This window comes from Danio rerio, chromosome 10 (assembly GCF_052040795.2).
Source record: "Danio rerio strain M-AB ecotype USA chromosome 10, GRCz13ab, whole genome shotgun sequence".
Classification (NCBI taxonomy): domain Eukaryota; kingdom Metazoa; phylum Chordata; class Actinopteri; order Cypriniformes; family Danionidae; genus Danio; species Danio rerio.
Genome location: NC_141030.1, coordinates 25888340 through 25915307, shown reverse-complemented (window position 1 = coordinate 25915307; position 26968 = coordinate 25888340). Strand labels below are relative to the sequence as shown.

Sequence of the window (26968 nt, the reverse complement as noted above, 5' to 3'; positions counted from 1 at the left end):
GTTTCAATATGTTCTGCAATATTGTTTACAGTTGTGCACAGTCCTACCCAAAGGAATTTTATGTTTGTTGTAAATAATGGTGTAATTATTTTTTTGGACAATGCTGTGAATAAATTAGAATTGCAAAGAGCAAATGTAGAAAAAATGTGAAACATACATATTCAGTGTCTTGTACTCAGATACCTCACTAAATGCAGTGATGTCTAACTTTACTGTAGTTTTCAAATGGCTGTGCAAATAGTATATAGTGCTGTCTTGAGCATTTTCAGCAAGTGTCACCAAAACCTGACTTTTTTGCATTAGAAAACATGTACAGAGTAAACTCTTCTAAAGAAAACATGGCAAAGCCAATTGACTGTATCTTGTTCATAAATAATGGTGTCAGGACTTTTCATATTACACTGACACTTTCATTGACATTAATACTTGCTTTTGAGGAATGGGCTATCCATTTTGAGCAAGTGACACGCTTTTGCAGGTTATCAACTAGGTTTTGTAGTTTGTACTAATTGTTTTGAGAAATGCATTAACTGTTGTGCAAATTTAGATAGTGTTGTGAGAAATGCACCAAAGCCACTGAGAAAAACTGTAAGCAAACCTAAGCTATAGATTTATAAAAGGAAAAAAAAAATTCAATGGACCTCTAATTTTTCTACAGCTGTATTTTGATATAAAATAATATAAATAAAATAAAATATTTTTTTATCATATTTTATGTTCTGCAACTTGAATATGAATTATAATATTTTATAAATCTGTAATAATTCCAATACTTTTAGCAGAAAAAAAATGAATACCATTTTTACGGATTTTATGCACTTTATACTAGCTTTTTTATGAGGGAATCCCTTTAAAAAATAACTATAATTGTCTTCAGACTGTTTAAAAAAAGCCTCATAAGAACAAAAAGAAAACCAACGAGACGGAAAGAGGAAGATGAGATAATTACAGACTCTTCTAATCCTTTGGCTGTAAACTAAACTCATATCCCCCACTAACATGTCCAAAAGTCCCACACTAAACCCACCAAATGTTAGATTCAAATGAAGTACAGACGCCAAGTCCAGATCCCTTAAATCCCTCCCAAACCTGTGAATGATTCTCAGCGCAATGACTGTGTAGGAATCCCCGTCAGTGAGTGTGTGCTGGACGATTTTCTGATAAGACTCACTAGCAACGCAGCGGCGCTTGGCACACAGAAACATGGGAAGCGACAAAAAGCCTGTACACCTCCACAACACTGTCAGATGCATTAATCACTTACTGTGGAGCCACTGTTTCTCTGGGTTGTTGTGAACGAATAGAGTTTGTGTGCGTTTTTTTTAAAGTTGTAGATCCATCTTAAAGGCATAGTTCACCCAAAAATAAATTGATTTGCTCTCCCTTTACTTGTTCCAAACCTGGGGTGCGTTTCCGAAAACCATCGTTAGGCAACTAAGGTCGCAAGTTGTGTCGTTACATAGTTCGCTCATTTAGCGTTTTCCAAATCCATCGTTCCAATGAACATTCGCAAACTGCGTCGCAAATTTCTATGCTTGCAACTACAAGTCTGGAGCTGTAGTTAGAAACATCCTGGCTGTGTTCTATTCCCAATTATCCCCCATGTCCTATTCATTAAGAACATTCTAAAATTTAAACTTGGAATGTTTTTTTTTTTTTTAAGCATTTTTAAATTCATCTCTCTTAGCTGTACGGTAAATTCAGTTTCAGCGATCTTCATGTTTACAATTGTGCTCCTTTAGCAGTGCACTTTGAAAACCTTGATGTCATTTTGCACACAGCCGTGATTCATAACGAAAGCTATAGATAACCTATTATTTTTAAGCGGAATTTAGGTTACCTATCCAAAGCTTGTGATAACAAAAAACATAGCATACGTTAATCGTTTAAATTTCATTCATTAACTCTTTCATTTTTATCCGCCTTAGTCCCTTTATTAATCCAGGGTTGCCACAGCGGAATGAACCGCCAACTAATCCAACATGTTTTTACACAGTGGATGCCCTTCTGGCCGCAACCCATCTCTGGGAAACATCCACACACACACACACTCATTTATACTCACACTACGGACAATTTAGCCTATCCAATTCACCTGTACTGCAGGTCTTTGGACTGCAGGGGAAACCGGAGCACCCAGGGGAAACCCACGCGAATGCAGGAAGAACATACAAACTCCAAACAGAAACGTCAACTGATCCAGCCAAGGCTCGAACCTGCAAACTTCTTGCTGTGAGGCGACAGCACTACCTACTGCGCTACTGCGTCGCCTCGGTTAAATTTATAGTAGGTTATTTATTAAGTATCTGTACTGTATATGACATGGTTCTGTTGCATGTTTCAAACTGTAAAAGTAGACTTTTCAAAAACAAATAAATAAACAATATCCTAATTAATAATAATAATCGTCGTCATCATCATCATCATCATCATCATCATCATCATCATCATTAATATTATTATTAAAGTAGGATTTTTTTCATTTCCTAATGATTAATAAATATTAAATTTCATTTCTTAATAAATAGCCTCATTATTTATTTATTCATTTAAATGATTTATATATGATATTAGAATATATGTTAGCTTTTGTAAGTGATTTTTTGTTTTAGAATAGAATATGGAACGTCAATAATATTTGTAAATGAAACATTGGTCCTATATGTGCCATTTACATATATTTCAATTAATATGGAAAACAAGGGCATGTTTTTACCAAAACTAATATTGGATTTATCTATTTTTTATGTGTGCCCCAAATGATGGATCTGTGGCAGAGAAACTATGGTTTTAGGAAACAGTCAACACTACATTGTTCTTTTCCAAACGATGCATCGTACTATGATAGTTTAGCCACGAGTTACGTCGTTGTTTGGGAAACGCACCCCTGTTTGAGTTTCTTTATTCTGTTAAACGCAAAATAAGATATTTTGAAAAAAACAGAAAATTGGTAACCATTGACTTCCAAATTTATTCATTTATTTTGTTTTTGGCTTAGTCCCTTTATTAATCTGAGGTCGCCACAGCGGAATGAACTGCCAACTTATCCAGCATATGTTTTACGCAGCCGATGCCCTTCCAGCTGCAAGCCAACACTGGGAAATATCCATACACACTCATTCACACACATACAATGCGGACAATTTAACCTATCCAATTCACCTATACCAAATGTCTTTGAATTTGTGAGGAAAACCGTAGCACCCGGAGGAAACCCACACGAGCACGGGAAGAACATGCAAACTCCACACAGAAACGTCAACTGACCCAGCCGAGGCTGGAACCAGTGACCTTCTTGCTGTGAGGCGACAGCACTACCTACTGAGCCACTGCATCGCCATGACTTCTATAATATAAAAAACAAATACTTTGGAAGTCAATGGTTACCAGTTTTCAGCTTTCTTTGTTCTGTTGAACACAAAAGAAGACATTTTGTAAAAGGCTGAAAATCGGTAACCATTGACTTTCAAAGTATTTAAAACAAATAATATGAAAATTTTACTATAACTTTTATCAGCTTTCTTTATTCTGTTGAACACAAGAAGAGATGTTTTGAAAAAAGCTGAGAATTAGTAATTATGTTTAATGGTCTTTATAATGTTAAATCTTTGTAAGTTTAAAATATTTACATTTTTTAAATGTGTGCACATTTATATGTTTTTATGTATATATTACCTCATCTTTGCAACTTATTACAAAAAATAAAAATGAATAAAAATTACCGATTGTAATTACTGACAGTAATTTACTACTGACCGTAAATTTTATGTTGTTCTCTCTTCTAGCTTTGGTTATCAGTCTCACTGTCTTCATTTTCTGAAAGTCTTGACACAACCATCTCACTGTCTTCATTTTCTAAAGAGAACACCACCATCAAGTTTTTCTTTTATTAGTTCAGTTAATAGGATTGTACAAAAAAATTTGTTGTACTCTTCCATTCATTGCGTTCCCAGTTTACTATGACGACTTCCGCCAATTAGAAACCCGTAAATGTGAAAAGTCCATAAACAGGCTCATTGTGAAAACGTACCCCGTATTCATTTCTGGAGAGCGCAAATTTCGGGAGAGCTACGCATGGCTGAATTTCACCTTTAAAATGAATGCGATGCCACCAGTAGATTTTGCTTCCTTTCACACTATCAGCTAACTGATTATCTTTGTGTGGTCGACATTTTTTCACTGTTACCAGTTCGCCCAGTAGCTCACCATGTACATCGGAGGACTTGAGATGCAGAGAGGAGTTTAACGTGATGACAGGGTTCGAGTTTGGTAAAAACGGTTCCAGAAAACAAGTAAAATAAAAACAAAAGGCTAAATATAAAATAAACAAGTAAATAACAAGCTGACAATGTGGTTTAAATCTGAGAATGTGGTAAAAATCAGATGGCTGCGAGGGCTATTCTTTTTCTAAACACTGTCGGTTGGTTTTAGGGAAGGGGGTGATCGGGTAAATTGGTGCTTTTGAAAACACAATCGATTGGGTTTAGGGAAGAATGTTGGTTGGGATATTGGTCAGTCGGTCAGTCAGTCAGTCAGTCAGTCATTCAACAGCGGCCTCTGGTGGATTTATGAGAGAACAGCATGTGCAAATGGCACTCGTGAGAGAAACTTGAGATCTGAAAAAGTGTACACAGAGATTTCTGGTGGATTTGCAAAAACAAAAACTGCTAAAAAGTAGCTTCTGGGACATATTCCGCACTGTCCAGAAATGTATACACGATTACGTATTAATAATGAGCCTGGGTTGGAATAAATTTTTATTTTTGTTTGAACAATCCCTTTAACTCTCCAAAAATGGCATAGAAAAGCCATCTGCATTCATACCTTTGCATGCATCCTGCAGATCCACTGCATTACTTTATGCCAAAAAAAATATTGCAACGTGTGTGTACACATGAAACACATGCTCACAGATTCCCCTGTGTGTACATGCAATTCATCTCCTTAATTATGAAAAATATCTTCTCTTGTTATGTGCCCCAGATTTGCTTATTATCTCTTATTAGGGGGAAAAATCTATTTCTGCTCACTGAAGCTGATTCTTTGAACTCATGCAAATAACACATGGACTTCTGGATATTTCTATGTTTAATGCGTTTGAACTTTCCTAGATTCAGATTAATTACGAATTATATATCTCATTGATTCTTGTTAATGTTTTCGCATGTGGAACTATGGTTGAAGAACTGTCTGGTAGGAAAGAAAAGACATTTTAATGTAGCACCTTTTTCTCTTAGAACTGAATAAGATTAAGGTTGCGTTCACACTAGGTCTGGTTGGATTAAAATAAACTGTGGTGTAAATGCTTGTATGGGTCATCAGACAAGCAGATCGAGACCCATTAAAAGATGGTATGAAGTCAGGTGTGCTTTAGCTGAAACAATGCACCCTGAATCTAAAAAAAAACAAAAATAAATAAATAAATAAAATAAATAAACAGTACAATGTCAAATGATGTAACCATAAAAATGACAGAATGCTGAAGCATATCTAGTTTAGCCGTAGTAATGATTGGTGGTTCACAAAACCTTTGGGCCATCACTTTCAGCTTAGTCTCTATTTCAGAGGTTGCCACAGCAGAATGAACCACCAACTATTCTGGCATAAGTTTTAGGCAGCGGATGCCCTTCCAGCCACAACCCAGTACTGGGAAACACCCATACACATTCATTCACACACACACTCATTCACTACGGGCAATTTTTGTTCAGTCAATTTACCAATGCAGTATGTCTTCGGACTGGGGGAAACTGGAGCACCTGGAGGAAACCCACACCAACACGGGGAGAACATGCAAACTCCACACAGAAATGCCAACTGGCCCAGCCTGGACTCAAATCAGCGACCTTCTTGCTGTGAGGCGACATTGCTAACCTCTGAGCCATCGAAATGTTTGGTTTGGATCACAATTCAGTTACTGAGTCACAGATTGTATCCTTTTTCAGCAGAGCTTGGTAGTAACGAGATACATTTACTTCGTTACATTTACTTGAGTAAAATTATTGGGTAACAAGTACTTTTTGAGTGCATTTAAATATGTGTACTTTTACTAAGTAAATTATTAGAGAAAAATCTGTCCTCTTACTTCGCTACATTTCGCGGCGCTCCTCCATTACTGTCAAATGATAATAAAAATGATCCATATGTTTTGTTTGCAAATATCACGAGGTGCTTCATTGGAGAGGTTGTGTCGCGATAGGTTGCTATAGAGACGCGTCTCCTGCTTTCCGTTAGGGCGCGCGAGGCAGCGCGCCTGTGTTGAATGATGCCTGACGAAGGAGACCATGGCCATCTGCGGTTCCGAGAAGGACGATCATGCTGTCTGTGTAGTGAGTCTATCGGAACAGGTCACCCAGCCTCAAGTTCTGTCTGTTTTCATTCCAAGATGTCAACAACAATAGTCTGATAATGCGATGCACGCTGTACACTGATCTGACATCGCAGCATATATACATGAATTCCAGCTCCAACCTGAAAAAAGTGGTGGTAAAGTGGAGTCAAAATTATCCCATTTTGAACCTTATTCATGGTAACTATGCAGGCCCATAGCCAGGGGGGTTCAGGTGGTAGAAAAAAACCCACCCCTCAATGACAAAGGTTCAGAATTTGTCCCATTCATGAGCTCATTTGTCTTATTTTGACTGCTATGTCATGATAAATAGTGAAATTAATCCATTGAAAAAGGCTTTAAGACCAAGCAGAATCCTGTATTAAAATTCATTTGAAAATTAAGCTAGAAAAATTGTGAAGCTCCTTTATTATTATTATGTTTAATTTTTTTTTTATTATTCAAATAGCCAAATTCTGACTGAGGACAGTTAAATGTTGTAGCCAGTTTGTAGGCTAAAGTTAAAATAGTCTACAGTTTTTAATTTAAAACTTCGACATATTCCTATTTTTTTCTAATGATTTATGACCTAATAAATTTGTATTTTAAAAATGAGTATTTATTCATTTTTCTTTATTCCAAATCTTTAGGAAACACTTTAGAAATTATTTGGTACTTTAAATGTGTCATTATGATGACGACCTAACAGGCTAATCCAGCTAAAATGTCACTAAAATGCAGGAGAATAACTGCAAAAAGGTCCACATTTTGAATAAGAGAAAATAATTCTCTTCTCTAGTAAATGTATCCTGATTTGTTTTTGTTAAAGTTAGTGATTCGTTCTTTAAAAATAACAATGTGAATAAGTGAACCAAATGTTAATATCTTATTTTTGTTTGTTTTTGCTTTAAAATAACTAAGAAAACCAAACTAGAAAAGTGAACACACCCTTAATGGAGAGAAAAAAGAGACATGCTTCCCAAATACATTACTCATAATTAAATGAAGCATAACTTAGCACTTAGTTATGCTGAAAATTGAACAATAATAACTACTCCATTTTTCTTCTGTGCACTCATGTTCCAGTGAAATCACAAAACGAAAAGCGAACAAACATGTCATTGTCGGATTTACATAAACTTGACAACCTAATTGAATTTATTCCAGCAAGATTTAAACTTTCGATCACTCTCTGAGCCACACCATTTGAGCTGCTCGAAGACTGAAATCCTAGATTCGCTCCAGCAATGGATGCATCATCCAACTGCAATCTACAGCACTTAGTGAATGTATATCTTCAAATTAAGGAAGACTGATTTACTGACTGACTGTAATGGACAGGCACATTAACACACTCAAAGAGTACACAGAATTGCTAAAATGCAAAAAATGCTATTAGCATTAGGAGACCTCCTGTGTATATGGTTTCATCGTTGAAATGCTTTCATCTTTCGAACAAACACACTTTGCCTGCCACACTCCCATGACTATGACAACCCATTTTGAGAGCTGGCACAGTGAGACATTACCCAGCAGTCTCTGCACAACCCATTTACAAACTGCAGTGAGGCCCATTTATCAGAGACTTTAGCACATGCTCAGATTGTTGCCCATGCAGTTTCACCAACAATCACTGACTGGAGCATGTTAAATATCTCTTGTGCTCACAGGAGTTCTCGCTTCCTTTAGCTCAGGCAACAACTGTTTTGTATGAACTAAATGCAAGCAATCTAACTTAAACCCTGCATGTGATCCTAAGCAACAGATTTGCTTGTTTCTAGAAGAAATAAAAGAGAAGGATCCCAAGGTTATCTGGAGAACAGGTTAAATGGAAAAGTCTCTTATTTTGAGATCTAATGTTGGTAAATAAGTTTGAATCCTTTGTTTTAGGTTCCATGAACCTTTTATACCACTCACTGCAATAGTATGTACTGTAAAGTACTAAATGGCATAAGATAAATATAGGTAATTTGCTTCTCAGAACTAGGCTGGCAACTACCTCTTTGTATCCACTAAATGCAAGCAATCTAACTTAAACTCTGGATGTGATCCCATGCTACAGATAAGCTTCTTTTTAAGAAGATCAAATTGAAAAGGATCCCAAGGCTGTACGAAGAACAGGTCACATAGAGAAAGTGTCTTATTCTAAGACATGGATTCTTTCTTTTATGTTGTAGAAACATGTTATACCACACATTGCTGCAGTAAATCCCATAAAAAAGATTGAATGCCACAAAATGAATATACAGTAGATGATTCGCTTCCCAAAACTAGAGTGGGAATGATGGGAATGCTATTTGTATTGGTGAAAATTTATATAAGCTGAATGAGAATAGGAATGAAACATAAATGTACCACTTATTTAATATGCTTCATAAACTTACCATCCTCTGTGGGAACATAGACATTGAGGTAAAGGCAGTCCTCGCTCTGGTTCTGTACGTAAGCAGCGGCTGCATCCAGGTTGTCGGTGAACCATACGGGAAGCATGATCTCTGGCAGCACCCCATGGATGTTCTGGGGGCAAACGGGTGCAAACTGAGTAGCGTTACGGATCTCCTGCCAGGAGCCGGGTGCCTCCGGGGGTTGGAAGCGTCTCTCGCCCACTGGCGGGGTGGCGTAGGGGACACCCAAGTACTGCTCGACCGGGCCTAGAATCTCATTGTTCAGCTCCTTGCGTACTCCCCGAAGCTTCCCGTAGCCTGTGGTGACCATAGGGTGCTTGGCGGCGGTGAGGTCTGCCCGTTGGCAGGAGGATAGCGCAAGGCGCAGCGCCAAGCCCAGCAGCCACACCAGGCAAGTGTCAGATATGCGTCGTGGACAGGAGCGAACCGTCTCCCGCCGTGATCGGGCCACGTCCACCGATGACATGCTTCGGCTGGGGTGAACGCTGCCCCAGTGATGGGGAACGGATATGAAATGGACAAGAGCAAATACTTTCTGGCCACCCCACTGACTCCGGGATATGCGGAAAGGAGGGTGTGCGTATCCTCAATGGTGCACAGAAGAGGCCTGTTGACACTCAGAGGCGAAGAGCTTCATCCTGATGTTACTGCAACATGCAATGCTTCTATTGCAATTTGCTCATTAGTTCCCTACAGGGAGAGAGAGAGAGGCAGAAAGACAGATATCATTAACTGCTGACGGTAAAACATGCATAGAAACATTATCAACCACAATAAAAGGTAATTACAGTATTGCCGGAGGTTTGAAAATCATATCAACCATAAACATGTGAAACATGAATCTAATTAAATATCATTTGTTCCACTGCATATAATCTTTCTCTTAATGTTTGTTTAATATCTTGGTGGAAATATCTTCCTTTCTTTCTGGAGTATTCTCTAAGGCGCATAATTACAGATGCATATCTGGACGTTGGGCCGTTCTCTCCAGCGTGCTGTCACATCGTCGAGAGGTGCGCCACAGCGACACACATTCACGCTCGGCTACCGGGGGTGTGAAATACTGAGTGTGCTGCTTAATTGACTCCCTCGGAGGAGATGACAGCACCAAGTGTGTTCATTTTAAGTTCCCCCCAACGTGCCGTTGCTCCAGATTCTTGGTTCCTGCCTCCCCTCCGTTCCACTTGACTTAGCCGTGCTAGTTTCAATCTCGCTAGAGTAGATGGGGGCATTTGTGCGTAATAACTGTCTGCTGCTGACAGTCTATGGCACAATCACCTTCCCCCCTTCTGCCGAGCTAAAGACATACATCTACAGGCGGGAATTAACCACATGACATAATGATCTATGAGGAATGCAAAGAGAAGCGTTTACCACCATTTTGGCATGAAAAGATGTTAGGAACGGGCACTGGGTGCACAGAGACAGACCAATTTAAAATTGACTTATAATGAGACACTTAATTCTGGAGTCAAACAGGGTAACAGGAATCAGTGATTCAAGAAGGATGATGTCATACTCGATTGGTTCTGGAAAGTGCTTCCAGAATGACTACGCTTCAGTGGACTTAGTGTATATGTGCTTAAAAATGTACACATACTAGAGGCATCCATTATTAAGCAGAGCTGAAAGAGTGCTGCTGTAGTGACCTCAAAACCTGGAGGACTAATTCACTGCTAGTTCCCTCAACATTTTCCTGTGGATTTTTTAAATGCTTTTACTTTTATTTTTTTAAATTCATGTGTAATAACAAGTGTCATGTGGTACTATAAACATAACTTGATGACATATGACATTTGGACGCATTTGAACACACCCAAGTTCTGAAGCAGTTGTTTATTTTTCAGTCTGCATAAGTAGCTAAACAAGGAATGTGTGAGTGTAGTTTATGCTATAGAGCAAACACAATCAAAGTATTGTACCGTATCATCATCATAGAATTTTATTTTGTAGAAATTTAAGTTGTTTCAAATAGTTCCCAAGATAATATTAACTTTTATAAAAATAACTTTTACACTTAGTATTTATCTGTAATGTACTGTATCAGTGAATTTCTTGTTTCACGATAAACAGTGGTTTATGTTATATGATATGATATGATTCCATTGGTAACATTCAGCTCCTCGTTCTTGTCAGCATCAGGCATCTGAAAACATTCTGCAACAGTGGGGGGGTGTAATGAAGTTCACGGCCCTTTGGCCGCTGGGAAGAAGGAGGCGGAGAACCGACGCAGGTTTAAATTATTTATTAATAACAATGACGCCAGCTCCTCACGGAGACTGTCGTCTAAACCAAAACAAACGGATGGCATCTCCTCACGGAGACTGCCGTCAAACTGAAAGCAAAAGTAAAATATGTCCGGGCCCGGTCCTCCGAGGCAGGTGCGCACCTCAGGTGTATCCACTTACGCGGTGGCCTCACTCCCTTCCCATGGCTCTCGGCCACGCCCCCTTGCCACAGGGGGCAACAGTGATTCCGCTAGACGGTAGTTCTGAGGGCAAAGTCGCATTCAAATCTTCCTTCGTTTTGTTAGCAACACCAACTTTCAACGATTCAGTCAAAATCATACACTACCCTACATTTCTAATTTCAGAAACCGTTTTAGTTGGATGAATGCCAAGATACTATAGCTTCATGACCATTAATATTGTAAGAGGCTGAATTATCATATGCATTTGTTTATATGACAAAACATGCTTTTTGACTCAAGAAGGTCCATACTGACTACAAAGGCAGATACTGATAAGATCACAGCCTGTTGTGTGGACTTTGGGGGTTTTATGATGTGGTCACATGTTGATTGGTCAGTTTGAATGTCTCAGCATTTATGCTTTAGTCACATGGTCAGGAAAGATACAAAATAGGTGGTAAACTCGAGCTCTGCCTCTTTTCCTGCCCTCTCTTTTACGTTTCTGTGCTTTCTGCTCTGCTCCTCTCCTCCACTGGAATCTATCTTCTCTGACTCTACTGCAATCAGGCTAACTTCTGGGCCTGTTCTCTTTGTCTCTCTCTCTCCCTCCCCCTGTATCTCTCCTTCTAATTCTGGTAACTTTAATTTTACATTTAAGCTGGGTACAATTTATATAATATGTTTTCATCATTTCATATTTTATCATTTTATACAGTTATTTTGTAATTAATTCAGTTGTAACCATAGAGAGTTATTGTCATTAAATTATTTTATTTTCAAGTATTTGTGAATTACTTTTGATTTAACATCAACATTTAATTGTTCCATATTGCATTACAATACAATCACATAATATCAACGCTCTCCCACATTTATAGCTATTAATACTGCCCTTATTTCCGTTTTTGGTATGAGATATCAGAAGAATGGTTTGACTAGAGATGTACATTTTTTTTTACCAACATACTGATAACTTTTTAGTCACTCGGCAAAACTACAGTTCGAACCGCTGTGGTTTAAAATCCATTCTTACAATATATATTTCGAATATTTTATTTAAATACATTTCCTGCACACACACATGCAGTCTTTGAACATCTGTGGTTTGTTCTGTAGTAATTTCTGTAGGGGGCTAAAAACCTTGACTATAGACATTGTTTTTTGCTAATTCTGCGTATTGTAACTTCTGTGTATTGTAACTTAACATTTAATATGTTAAAAAAAAATACAAAAATTCACTTTTATTTAATGTTTACAATGCAAATCCAATTAGATCCATTTATTTTTTTGTCTATCATAAAATATATCTACCGTATATTTACTAATACACAGAAATCATTACTTTACAAGCTGTATTGTAGGTAAATGATATGAATATTTTCATATTAGTCAGTAATTCCACGGAAATAAATAAAAAAAACTGAATAAATATAAATTTATACACATTTACACACAACTAAATAAATAGACTCGATGGGCTGAAAATCTGTGGATTACTGCACATGCAGATTCCATGTGGGCCGAATGATGAGGTATTTTACCATAAAAAGAAGGCTATGACCATTTTTGCCAATTTCATGCTTCCAACTTTGTGGGAAAAGATTGGGGGTTTTGAATTTGATCGTGTGGGTAAAAAATGGCATATGCGGGTTGACAAAATTTGCGAGGTTTGGAAACGTGTATGCAACTTATTTAACAACATATAACTGTGTGCTTTCCCAGAGATGGGTTGTGGCTGGAAGGGCATCCGCTGAGTAAAAACTTGCTGGATAAGTTGGCGGTTCATTCCGCTGTGGCGACCCCGGATTATTAAAGGGATTAAGCTGACAAGAAAATGAATGAATGAATGAATAACTGTGTGCACCGACTCCATTCAGTTAGAAGTGACCACTGCACATGGCAAACCGCGTGGCTCACTCACAAGAGGAGGTGAAGGAAAGCGGTCTCAAAATCTGACTTCCTGGACAACTCTGTCTCCTTTACGCGTGCACACACTTCACACAGCGCCTGCAGTTAAACATGTTCAAAAAAATTTAAAACGCAATGTGACAAATGGGACAAATGTATACCCCATTTTGAAAGTAAAACATACTCTAATAGGTACAGTAGTGTAATCTACACAGCAACAAGTGTCATTTGGTTCTTCAAACAAGTTCGCGAATCAGATTAAAATGTCTGGATAAACTGATCTGAGATCCTCGAAATCATGATCAGCAATGTAACGATTGGCTAATGGCACATCAACGTAATGACATCATCTGATTACTATTCAATTATCCATGTGAGCAAAATTACATCAAATTAGCAGTAAACGGTTTGTTAAATATGACACACAATAACTTCCCACGTTTGTTGTGGGCTGTAGGCTACACACATTTATGTGTCAAGAGTATTCATCATGTATTTTCAATGCATATCAATGTATTTAGTTCTACATTTAGAAAATATTTTTTTTATTATAGTTTACTAGGTTTACTCAAGTTTTTTTAATCGGTATAAGAAATAACTGGACAAATTCATTTTGCATCAAAAAAGCATTTTGATATTGGTAAAGGTGTCAATCACCGTGAAGGTGTCAATCACATATTAGTGATCAGAACTCGTACTTGACTGCATAAATTATTATCCTTTTTTAAAAACAAATCGAATATTGTGCATGTACGCGTTTGAATCTAAAAACTTCAAATCAATAAATTTTCTCTTTGAACCACCAGATGGCAGTCTTTTACTTTAAATAATATATTTTTAGCTTATATATATATATATATATATATATATATATATATATATATATATTTTTTTTTACTATTTTCCCAAGTGTACTATACATTACTACTGTAAGAAAGTATCAGCATTCGGTTCATACTTTCAGTATTATCTTTGCTTGAACTGCTGATAATTTCTTACAGTAGTTATATGCACTTGGGAAAATAGTAAAAAAAATAAATAAATAATATATAAATATATATATATATATATATATATATATATATATATATATATATATATATTTTTTTTTAAATTAATTATTTAATTTATTTTTTACTATTTTCCCAAGTGCATGTAACTACTGTAAGAAATTATCATCATTTGGTACATACTTGCTGTATTATCTTTGCTTGAACCCAATTTAATCCTGTTTTTATGAAATGAATCTGCTCCTACGCAGGCTTGAGCTACCAGAACTGTTACTATGACAACAAGTCTCAATTGAGTTTTGAAGAACGAAACAATCCTGGATCGTATCAAATCATCAACATCCAAATCCAGCGAAATGAGAAATCCACGTCCGAAGAACAGACCCCTGGTGTTGCTTGCTTTATGGTTTAAAAATATACAGTTGAACTCAGAATTATTAACGCCCTTTAAAAAAATAAAAATAAATAAATAAATAAATAAATAATAAATAAAAAAAAAAATTAAATATATATATATATATATATATATATATATATATATATATATATATATATATATATATATATATATATATATATATATATATATATATATATATATATATATCCCAAATTATGTTTGATCTGTTAATTTTCACAGTGTGTCTGATAATATTTTTTCTTCTGGAAAAAAGTCTTATTTGTTTTATTTCAGCTAGAACAAAAGCAGTTAAATTTTTAAAAATCATTTTAAGGTCAAAATTAAAATTAAAATTTAAAATTAATTCAAATTAATAACTCTGACTTCAACTGTATGTAACAGTTAAAGTAACTAGGTTAATTTCGATTTAAATAAATTCAAATAAAATAAAATATTAATCTAATATTTGGGACTTTGGGCGGTTTTTGGCTAAAACAAAGTCAGCTATATCTGGCAACACTCTGTACAAATTAAGGTCAATAAAGAAATAGATAAGCAAGTTTGGTGTGGAGGAAATTGACTGGAAATTGACTAATTCTGAGCTCAACCCAATAAAACACCTTTTGGATGAAATAAAGTGGTGACTTTAAGTCAGATTTTCTCATCCAACATCAGTGCCTGACAATAGCACTTCTATAAGAAAAGTCAAAAATTCACATAAACACAACTCTAAACCTTGTAAAAAAAAAACAGTTACAGACTCAAAGTATGGCCCGAATCCACATTAAACCATACAGATAAAGATTGGAATATAATTAAAGTTCATGTGCAAGTAAAAACGGAACTTTTGGCAGTACACTATAGATTTAAGCTCATAAAAAAATTAGCCAAGCATTATCATTCATTAGTATTTTATACACCGATCATGCACAAAATCTGCTGTATGGTTTTAAATAGGGTAAGTAGAACCAAACTGGCACATTTACCAACTGCAACTTCTTAAATCTATACTTAAGATTCTGGAGAAAAACCTCACAATTGCCAAAGCAGCGTCTGAATTTAGCAAAAATCTGTGAAAAAAAAAAAAAAACAAGAGTGCTGCAACTTTTTTTTCAAAGAGACTGTCAGATGGGGTTTCAGAACCAGCAAAAACGGTTTTACTGCCAACAGACACAAGTAAAAAAACAAAACAAAATAAAAACTTTTAAAGGATGTAGGCTGATTTCTCAACAGCAGACTGCCAACGTGTGTGGGAGTTGTGAGTGTACTTTGGACACCGTGAGGGCTGTAGAACGGTTTTAAAGTGACAACCGTTGTCCCAGGATCTACATTGACGAAATCAAGAATGAAGTAAACGTCTCCTCACAGGCCCTGAGCAAACGGCACCGTTCTGCTGATCAAAGCCCCGGGACTTTATAGACAAGTAAATGTATTCTAAAGTAAATGTGTGCATAGCCGCAAAGAACACACAAGCCAATCTGAACAGCTGAGGAACAACACGTATGCTTGCACAGGCAAAACAGAAACCACGTTAGTGAAACATCTGGGCCGAATCCTCACAGGAGATGCAAGTGTCTACAAAGAAATCAAGAGTCAAGAGTGAAGACGGAATCATCCGGCGTATGCTGTTCTTCAGGCACTCGGCATCACCATGGCAACCAGAGCACAGCTAATCAACCCAGCGGCACCAAACCTGGACACAAAACACCTGGAGGAGAAAACCACCAACTGCTGGAGAAGCTGAGTAAGGAAAAGATGGCAGGAGATGAAGATGTGGTTTGACACAACACCAGACGTACTGTATGACGGAAATACTCTCATAACCACATGTGTTTTACACGCAGAGCCTGCTATCAAATGTTCCTGCATTTAAAAGACAAAACCGATGCAGGTATATGAAAAATGTGTGCATGTTGTAACATTTTAGCTAAATATTTTTACACGTTGCTGCAATTTCAAAGTGAAATGTCCACTAAGTGACGTCCACTACGCATGTTTAGTATTCTCAGAAACCAATAAATATGACGATGATGAGTTAACATTTTATAAAATTGGTTCATTACACACATACACATTCTGAATTATTCATTCATTCATTCATTCATTCATTCATACATTCTTTCATTCATTTTCAGCTTAGTCCCTTTATTAATTAGGGGTCGCCACAGTGGAATGAACCGCCATCTTATCCAGCATATGTTTTACGCAGTGCATGCCCTTCCAGCTGCGACCCATCACTGGGCAACGTCTATACACACTCATTCACACTCATACACTACAGACAATTTAGCTTACCCAATTCACCTATACTGCATGTCTTGGAACTGTGGGGGAAACCAGAGCACTCGAAGGAAACCCCAGGGGAGAACATGCAAACTCCACACAGAAATGCCAACTGACGCAGCCGAGACTCGAACCAGAGACCTTCTTGCTGTGAGGCGATCATGCTACCCACTGTGCCACTGTGATGCCTCATTCTGAATTAGTTGTTTATTTTTATGAATGCAAGTTTATTTTTCTTTATCACTAGTTTTTAACAGATTTTAACTTATTTTAATGATCTTACTTATGAACTCAAATTGATCATGTGGGTTTTGACATCATAGAATAAGGACAATGTGTTAAACACCCAGATCATGCAATCAAATGTTCCTGTATTAAACAGACAAAACCAGTTCAGGCATGTGAAAAATATTTTAACATTTCTGCAAACAGATTGTCTTGCACATTTTCTTGTCCACTAAGTGGTGCAAGAAAAAAAGCTAAAAGTCTCAGAAACATATAAATGTGACTTTGATAAGTTGTAAAAATAAATCTAATTAAAATGTTTAATTACTTTTGTTTGTGAAGATTTTCAGGCTAAAAAGTTGCTTGACCGGTTTAAAAATCTAAAACAAAGAACAAAATTTTCTGTGTTAATTTAGATTATTGATTTAGATATTAGCCTCATTTTCTATTAAATTCTGACGTTAAAATACTGCATTTTAGTGACATTTTAAACATTAATCTCTTCTGGATGTAAAGTAATGACTTGAAGTGTAATGAAGTGCTTACCATACTATTTTACCACAGTGTACAAATGTGCATTTAAATTTTAAGTAATTACAGTTTTATAAATGATGTTGTGTGATTAGAATGTGATTAGAATTTTAAATAAAGACATTGATTAAAGAAATATGAAAAAATACAATATTTTTAAAACACAAATTTATTATCATACATCATTTAAACACAAAAGGAATCTGTTAAAACTTGTTTAAAATGTTAGACAGTAGCCTGTAGGCAAATAACACACTGGCCAGAATTTGCCCATTTGAATAGTTATAAATTAAATTAGTCTTAAAGTCTTCTTTTATCAGTTATTTTCACAATTTATGATGGCATACTGATAAACACGGGACAAATGAGCTTATATAACGGGCCAAATTCTGGACTGTGTCAGTGGGGGTGGGTCTTTCGAACCACACAAACCACCCCTTGCAACAGGTCTGTAACTATATATCTAACTAACTGTGCTCTAACTTTAAGGAACCAATATGGACACTTAAGGTAAAGCTACCACGTAGTAAGGCTTCATTAATTGATGATCTGCCCTGTAAACTCGCAGGAAGCTGAAATAATTCTGGCTGGGTTTTACTGCCGCTGGTATTTATACACATGAAAATAGCAGTGAATTGTGTGTACTTGTATGTTTTTACAGTCTCCAAAGCCATGCTTTTCCACTGAGCCTGGCATAGACAAGACTATTTGAATGACAACATACAGTAGAAACCTGAGACAAGTTACACTGACTTCAGCCCAAAACACTTGCAAATGCAGACATTAGACACCAAATGTCACCAACACCACAGAAAACCCTGAAAAGCAAGATGTAAAAGCATTGATGTAAGCATTAGTGTTCTGTAAGCATCCACTTAACTGTCTCATTCATCCAAGAAACTAACAGCCAGAAAGTTGATGTACTGTTGGTTCCTAGCAGTTCGAACTGCTTCAAAAGATGATTCACTGTCTCCAATCCTATTGGTAATCGTCACTAATTTGCATAAAATATACTCTGTTAATGTTTGTTGCAATATCAATGTCAGTGCTAATGCCACCTTTTATTGCTCTGAAAACAAGAGACTTCCAATCCAATTCCCCCAGAGCAACCCTGGGTTAAAGGGTTAGTCAACCAAAAACAAAAAGGAAATTTGGTCAACACATGTCATTTCAAAGCTAATTTCCTCTATGGAGCTCACTCAAATACAATATTTTAATGTCTGCATTTTCTTCCATTCTCTTAACATGCTGATTAGTGATGCAAAAAAACATCTTGTTGTGTCTCAGTTACTCTTTATATCAAACAATCACAACAGTGACTGTGTTTCCATTAACCTAAAAAAACTAAGTTTTTAAAGCTTGCACAAGATATTCTTTCGGGCAGTTTGAACAAGGAATATTGAGGAAAACTTGTCTGACGAAGGCATACAGCCAAAATGTTTATTTTTTTCTCTTCTCTTGTGATTTATTTAATAAATTATTGAGTGTGAACAATCTTTGGTGCTTGTCATTTAAAGAAATTTGGTCACAGCATCAATCTTATCAGGTAGAGTGTGCTGATTCAACACAATCTCACGGCAATTCGTAACTTTTTCATTTAGTGGCTAATTCGTATGAATTCGTACGATCTAATTCGTACAATTTAGTACGATTTGCTTATCCCCCAATGACGGTTGGGGTTAGGGGTGGAGTCAGGTGCCACGCCTCCTTTTTAAAATCATACCATTTCGTACGACTGAACTCGTACGAATTCGCCACTAAACTGGCAAAACGTAAAATACTTACGTTTTCTCGTGAGATCAGGCTGGCTGATTTACATTTGATTGAATATTTTATAAGACTGCAATGGAACAGCTTTCTGCATTGCCACAATGTGGTGGACGGAACTAAGTATTTTTACTTCACTACAATATGTAAGTACAATTTTTAAGAATCTTGACTTTATCAACTAAATCAACAACTTACTGGTTCAAACGATCCATTCAGAGAGATTGTGTGTTCCAAATCACAAACATATACGTATAGACTATATGTATTTTTGTATAATGTAAGTAGTGCATTTACACTGAAATAAAAAGTGCAGATTAATTACCTAAATTTCAGTTCATGTACTGAATGGTTTATTTATTCAACAGTAAAACTTTATTCATTGCTGGCTTTATTTATTGTATTTCACTAATTTGGCAACTGTTAAAGGTCGACTGGGAAATGGTTTGAATTTCCAATTAGTAAAGAAGTGTTGAAATTCCAGTTGGACAGACACAAAACTCACACTTAGCATGATTGAGTGTATTAGTGTATAAATGCATTGTGTATAAGTGTCATTTGGGATACAACCTGTGTCTTCAGTAAATGATTCACTGATTCAAATGATCCATTCAGAATGGGTCTTCAAGTAAACAATTAACTAATTTGACAAACTGATCAGAATGAGGTTCAACGTGAATGTTTTCACTTGAATTATTGGAATAATTATAAATAGCATGACAAAGTGACAGATTCATTTTTCTTGCAAATTAGGTAGGGGTGTAATGGATCACGGTTGATCCATGATCCTTACAGATCACAACCTAAAGTTTGGAACGCACGTGACCCACGGATTGATAACTTTTTTAAATTCATATGTTAATCCAACATAACAATTGCAGAGAGATCGGCTCCCGTGTCATTGAAATCATGTGTTATCATTTATTTAGCCATTTTGGCTTCCCTGTAAAATAATGATGACGGAAAAAGTTGTGGTGGGACCTAAATGCGTTTTAGGCTGTTAATTAAAGGGGTTTTCTGTCGCTGTTTATTTAGTCAGCATTAATGCATTCAGTATAATGCTGCACAATTAAACATTAAAATATTGTGATCTCAATTCAAAACCGCGCAACATAAATGATGAATAATAATGATTTGCATATGCTTATTAATCCTTCAAATCTGTGTTTGATTGAGATTTAGTTTTTACACTTTTTCAGCTATTACAAACAGTCAAATACCACAGAAGTACTAGAATAACAGTTTATAGTTTAGATATAAACATGGATGTTTATAGTAAAGATTAAAATCACTGTTTAATGGAACTTGATGCTTGTGAATGTTGTAGGAATTATATTGTGTAACTAATGGGTGGTGACAAACAACCATCAAAATTATGTCAGTGAATGGGTTTACAAAAATTATCCACCTTTAATGAAACATGAAGTTTTATGTGTGAATTGTTGATCATTAATTGAAAATAAATATGATATTTTGTACATGATTTCTATTTTAAGCATTATCAGCAATAGCAAAGATAGTTTTTTCATATTTGAATATTTTCTTTTTTTTTTTAGCTGGTTCTTTCTTGATTTTTATTTTTATTAAAATTACAGGTTCTAAGTTTTGTTTTGTTCAAACCAATGGTTTTTGTAGTAATATTTTTGTATAAATGGAAAGCAAATGACATTTGTCTTCTTTTTTGCTGATCCTAAAATGGTCCCATCCGTGACTCAAAAAAGTAGTGTGATCCGAACCGTGAGATTTTGGATTCGTTACACCACTAAAATAAGCCTTCATCAGTAAGCACTTTTACTTTTATTACTTAAATGAATACAAAATCAAATACCTGTTTCACTTTCACTCAGGCAATATTGAAAAGGAGAACTTCATCCTTCTACTGAAGTAATCTTTTATTAGGGTATCTGTACTTTTACTCAAGTGCATAACTTGTGTACTTTATCCACCACTGTCACATTGCGTGCATAAAAGTCACATGATCATTCTTTAATGATATGGCGATGCATTTATGTGTAAAAACTGACTTCATCTGGCAAGAACCAGCAGTGATAGAAGAAGCTCAAAAAATCTTGATCAGTTAATATGGACAATTTTAATCCACAGTTTCTCTGTGTGATTGCAAACTATTAACCCTTATATACAGTATTAGTGTGTCACTTACAAGAATAATGGGTTGTTCCTTAACCCATAATGCTTGGATAATATGTCAACTCTGATTAAATGTACTTAGACAATACATATAAACCTATCAACATCCACTGTGGGCGATGCGGTGGCCCAGTGGGTAGCACAATCGCCTCACAGCAAGAAAGTTGCTTGTTCGAGCCTTGGCTGGGTCAGTTGGTGTTTCCTCTGGGCACTCCGCTTTCCCCCACAAGTCCAAAGACCGATTAATAAAGGGAGAATGAAATGAATGAATGAAGATCCACTGTCATGACTTATTATAAAAATTATATATATATATATATATATATATATATATATATATATATATATATATATATATATTTTTTTTTTTTTTTTTTTTGATTGCATAAAATCAGTTTACAGAAACATTGTTAACTCATATTAACATTTCGAAAATATTGCAAAAGTTGTGCAAATCGGAATTTATTGGAAAAAAATTGGAAATTAGGCTAGCAAGCTAGGCTGCAGTTCCATATACATCCACTGGTTTCGCTAAAACAAGATTTTCTACATAAAACCCCTTTAAATAGATCCTGTTTTTGCATAGATGGGTATGTGGCTAAATATATACAAAAATATCCTAACCTATCAATATTAATGAGACACAATTAAGGCCAAAGATTCACCCTCGCCTGGTGGGGTGGCAATTGAACTTCATAAATATGCAGTTTTCTGTTGACCCCCCACCTTCAAATACACAGGCACACAAACACACGTCCAACCTGCTGAGGTGATGTTACATCACCGCCAGCGTGTGGTAATAAATCAAGAGCGTATGAAGACAGCAAGAAAAAGACAGCATGCTCTCTCAGCTCCCTAGGTAAAAGGTTTCCGAGCTCATCAAGATCAGGCCCTTGTTATGATATATACGCTCTGTAAGCTGGTGAAAATGTCTCCTAGTCATGTGATCAAGATCTCTGACAGGACAAAATGCACCCTTCAGATATTAAATGGTATGTCAAATTGTGCTCACGGGCAATTGATGTGACATGTCAGAAAGAGACAGCAGTGTGACGTGATATACTCAAGGTATAAATGATGATAAAAAACCCTTCTCTGATCATATTAGTATTAGTCGCATGACAGAGATTTGATTATATTTATAATTGTAGTATTTAAAGATAATTAAAAACTATCTGTGAGATTTTGAAAATAGCTTGTTGTGGAATTTTAATAGAATAAAGAACAAAATAAAGAACAATCATTTTTGGACAAACTGTGCAATTCTGACAATGAAATAAAATAAAATAAAGGTGACGCAGTTGCGTTGTAGGTAGTGTTGTCGCCTAACAGCAAGAAGGTCGCTGGTTCAAGCCTCGACTGGGTCAGTTGGCGTTTCTGTGTGGAGTTTGCATGTTCTCCCTGTGTTCGCGTGGGTTTCCTCCGGGTGGTCCGGTTTCCCCCAAAGTCCAAAGACATGCGGTACAGGAGAATTGGGTGAGCTAAATTGTCCGTAGTGCATGAGTGTGAATGAGTGTGTGTGGATGTTTCCCAGAGATGGGTTGCAGCTGGAAGAGCATCCACTGCATAAAAATGTGCTGGATAAGTTGGCGGTTCATTCCGCTGTGGTGACTCCAGATTAATAAAGGGACTAAATCGAAAAGAAAATGAATGAATGTAGTACTTTTCTGATCATATTAGTATTATTAACATGGCAGATATTTGATTATATTTGTAATTATAAGATTTAAAGATAATTAAAAACAACGTGTGAGATTTTGAATGTAGCTTGTTGTGGAAGTTTTTTAAAATAAAGAACAAACATTATTGGACAAACTGTGACATTCTGTCAATAAAATAAAATAAAATAAAATAACCAATAAAAAATAAAATAAAATAAAATATTTTGAGTACAAACTATGCAGGTGAATTGGGTAGACTAAATTGTCCGTAGTGTATGAGCATGTGTGGATGTTTTCCAGGGATGGGTTGCGGCTGGAAGAGCATCTGCAGTGTAAAAACGTGCTGGATAAGTTGGCGTTCATTCCGCTGTGGCGACCCCGGATTAATTAATTAATTAAAGGGACTAAGCCAACAAGAAAATGAATGAATAAATAATTAAAAATAAAAAAATTACATTGTAGTACTTTTTTATTTAAACCAAATTAAACTTTATTAAACAAAAGAGTCATCAAATAAAATACCTTTAAACACAAAAAAAAAAAAAAAAAAAAAACTAGTCAAACAATGCTAAACCTAGAGTTTTTTTTATGGATTTGTAGTAATAATTATATAAATGAACAAATAAATGAACAAATGAAACAGAATTCTTTATGAAACAGAAAATGCATGCCTCATAACTGTCAAAACTATCCAAAGCTCCTCACAGTCCCTCATTATCAGACCCCTGGACAATACTTCCAGTTCCCCTCTTGAAACCTCTTCAAATGAGAGCTCATCAATTGAGCCATGCATTGTTATGGCAGCATCGAAATGTTTTGACGTTTCACTCACTGTTGTTCATCCCAGCAAAACAACAACTAAAATCCCCCTCATCGATTGGTTAAGACATGCACATATTTCATTTCCTGTAAGGACACAAGGGAGCTTCCTAATGCTGTGAGGGCTCCTTATATGCAATCGGTCATCCAAAACACACACATTTACACACACACACGCGCACAATTTCTCGGAGGGAAAGCCTTATTGATAAAACTGGATATGGTCAGTTCATAAATCACTCACAGACGATTTCTTAGCGCTCGTGCATATGTGTGTGTTTGAGTGTAAGAAGCCCACGCATGGCCCTTGTTGATTAGCAGCGTGTGGGCTTAGGTTAGGCCCTCAGGGGCAGCAAGAAGTCTGTGAGTAAAACAACACACTGTACGGACCCTCTTTTGCTTTGCATTGATGGATGCCTCACTAGTTTCAAGCTGAATTCATTTTCTGTGCATTTGGAGGAAATACAGTGCCAAGCTGTGTTTCTGCTGTCGAGCCTAAAGCGAGTGTGTTTGAGTGCCAGGGCTGTTGTCCATGGTCACTTCTGGGGCTTGATTGGCCCTTGTTAGGACTTTCCTAGGCCCACCGGATATCTTTAGCCAAATAAGGCCAGCTGGGGGTTGAGGACCTGCAGTGTTTCATCTAAAAGAGCTCCTATTTTACCCATTTTACAAGACTTCAGTCTTTAGTGTATCAAGAATGTGTTTGTAAAGTTTCAGGTCCAAATACCTATCAGATTACTTATTATACAATGCAGGATATGACCATTTTGGGCTCAGAGCAAAGCTTTTTTTGTAGCTTTTGCCTTTGAATGCAAATGAGCAGGTTGTCCCCGCCCACTGTTTTCACATTTGTGTGTGCTTCTCCTGCGTTACGTCAGATAAACAGAAGTCAGTGACAGAGACAGACACAGATGAATTCGAAATCCAGCTCATTAGTCAAATATACCTAGTAAGTTTATTTGTTGTAGAGTTTAAGTCAGAATTATTATCCCCCTGAATTATTATTCCCCCTGTTTATTTTTCCCCCAAATTCTGTTTAACAAAAATTTTTTCGACACATTTTTAAACATAATAGTTTTTATAACTCATCTCTGATAACTGATTTATTTTATCTTTGCCATGATGACAGTAAAAATATTTTACTCAATATTTATCAAGACACTTCTATACAGCTTAAAGTGGCATTTAAAGGCTTAACCAGGTTAATTAGGTTAACTAAGGTTTGGGTAATTAGGCAAGTAATGATAGTTTGTTCTGTAGACTATCGGAGAAAATATATAGCTTAAAGGGGCTAATAATTTTGTCCTTAAAATGTTTTTAACAATCAAAAGCTGATTTTATTCTAGCAGAAATAAAACAAATAAGACTTTTTCCAGAAGAAAAAATATTATCAGACATACTGTGAAAATTTCCTTGCACTGTTAAACATCATTTAGGAATTATTAAAACAAATATTCAAGCCTATTCAAGCCTTTCTGAAATGATGAGTTACACACACATGTTACAAAGTAAGCAGTACACACACACATACATGCACATGTTTTAAAAAGGTTTTAAACTTGATCAGAGGGGTGGAACAGATCTTTTGATCCCAGTTTCTTTGCAAATCCTATTCTGTGGACGTATTATATATATGTTACTATGGAAACATGTTAATACGCACCTGTAAATCACTTTAGTGGGATGCCTATTGTTAAGTAGGAGTATTTTAACATCAAGAAAAAAAAGAGACTTGTTGTGTTTATATTACTCAAATATGTCAGTGGACACACAATACCTACACAGTTTTGTTTAAACAGCTTCCAAAAGTTGATTTAGCATCATTGGTGCCCTTTAAATTCTCTGCCAAGTCATACACACTTATATGTGTGTTTTGAGTTACTCACACCACAGACAAATGTGTTATTAACCACCAAGTTAAATTTAAGTGATAAAAAGAAAAATTTGTTATTGTAATCTTAAAATAGTTTCCCAGTACAGGGTTGAAGCTGGAAGGGCATCCACTGTGTAAAACATATGCTGGATAAGTTGGCGGTTCATTCTGCTGTTGCGACCCCTGATTAATAAAGGGACTAAGTTGAAAGAAAATGAATGACTCTTGAATGGGCATCATGGAGGCGCAGTGGGCAGCACCATCGCCTCACTGCAAGAAGGTCACTGGTTTGAGCCTCGGCTGGGTGAGTTGGCATTTCTGTGTGGAGTTTGTATGTTTTGAATGGATGAACTTTCCCACTCATAAGAAAGCTTCCACCTCTATTTATTGTTTGCTAGGAACTGAACAAATATTCCTCTCAGCTAATGAGTACTATTATGGGGAAGGGCCATGCTGGGTGGCTTAATTGCATCATCCAGTCATGATTTAGTCCCGCCCAAAAAAATCCAGAGTACAAAAATGGATAACAGCTCAATGCTGCATTTCATTGCTGGGCATGCTACAACAACACTGCTCTATTAAATTTAGGGCTGAGTGTGCTTTCACTATGTGAAAGACATTTTGTTGATGGTGTTTGCACTTTCTTCATGTATCTTTTAATTCGTAATGCACTGTGTGAGAGTTTGCGCTCAACTTCTATTTAAAAACAGTCGCTTTGCTGCTGTTGCAATATGAAAGCGAAAACTCAACGCAACTTCAGTACTACAAAGTTAACAGCCTTTGTGACATGTTTCATCAATCAATTTCTAACATGTATAATGTACAACGTTCATAAACGCAGCATGATTTTGGCCTTGCTGCTAAAGCTACAAGGCTATCGGCCTAGTCTGGCGTGAGAGTGGAAAAATAGCTCTACCAGACCTGCCAATAAAGCGCTCATTGATAAAAAAGACATGCCATACAATGGTCTACCTATCCCAAAGTCTCAAGATTCAATGTCCATTGCATTTCCCATTGAGCTTCATTTTGGGCTCCAATCCATTTCCGTTCAGCAGATTCAGGAGATTAATGGTGAGGTGAGTTCGATAAAAACCTGCGAGGGCACGTACAGATGATTTGAATTGCAAGCAGAATTTTAGCATTTGCTCAGTCGATATGAAAGTGACCCTGAACTGGCACAAAGGGCGACGTCGCTAATCC

General features: G+C 36.3%; 1 protein-coding gene and 1 long non-coding RNA gene across 13 annotated transcripts in view; both read right to left on the bottom strand.

Moving 5' to 3' along the window:
- nlgn2b (neuroligin 2b) overlaps positions 1–26968 on the bottom strand; it is a 333407-nt gene that overhangs the window by 91028 nt on the left and 215411 nt on the right. For 11 of the 12 annotated variants that reach the window (XM_087268665.1, XM_087268672.1, XM_087268666.1 and 8 more), the window contains one exon: positions 8713–9423. In XM_087268665.1, coding sequence (XP_087124791.1) covers positions 8713–9199 — 487 coding nt within the window. In that variant the 5' untranslated portion in view covers positions 9200–9423. 12 annotated transcript variants of the gene reach the window in all.
- The window catches only part of LOC147842056 (uncharacterized), a 592784-nt gene that overhangs the window by 545567 nt on the left and 20249 nt on the right, over positions 1–26968 (bottom strand). The window lies entirely within an intron of this gene.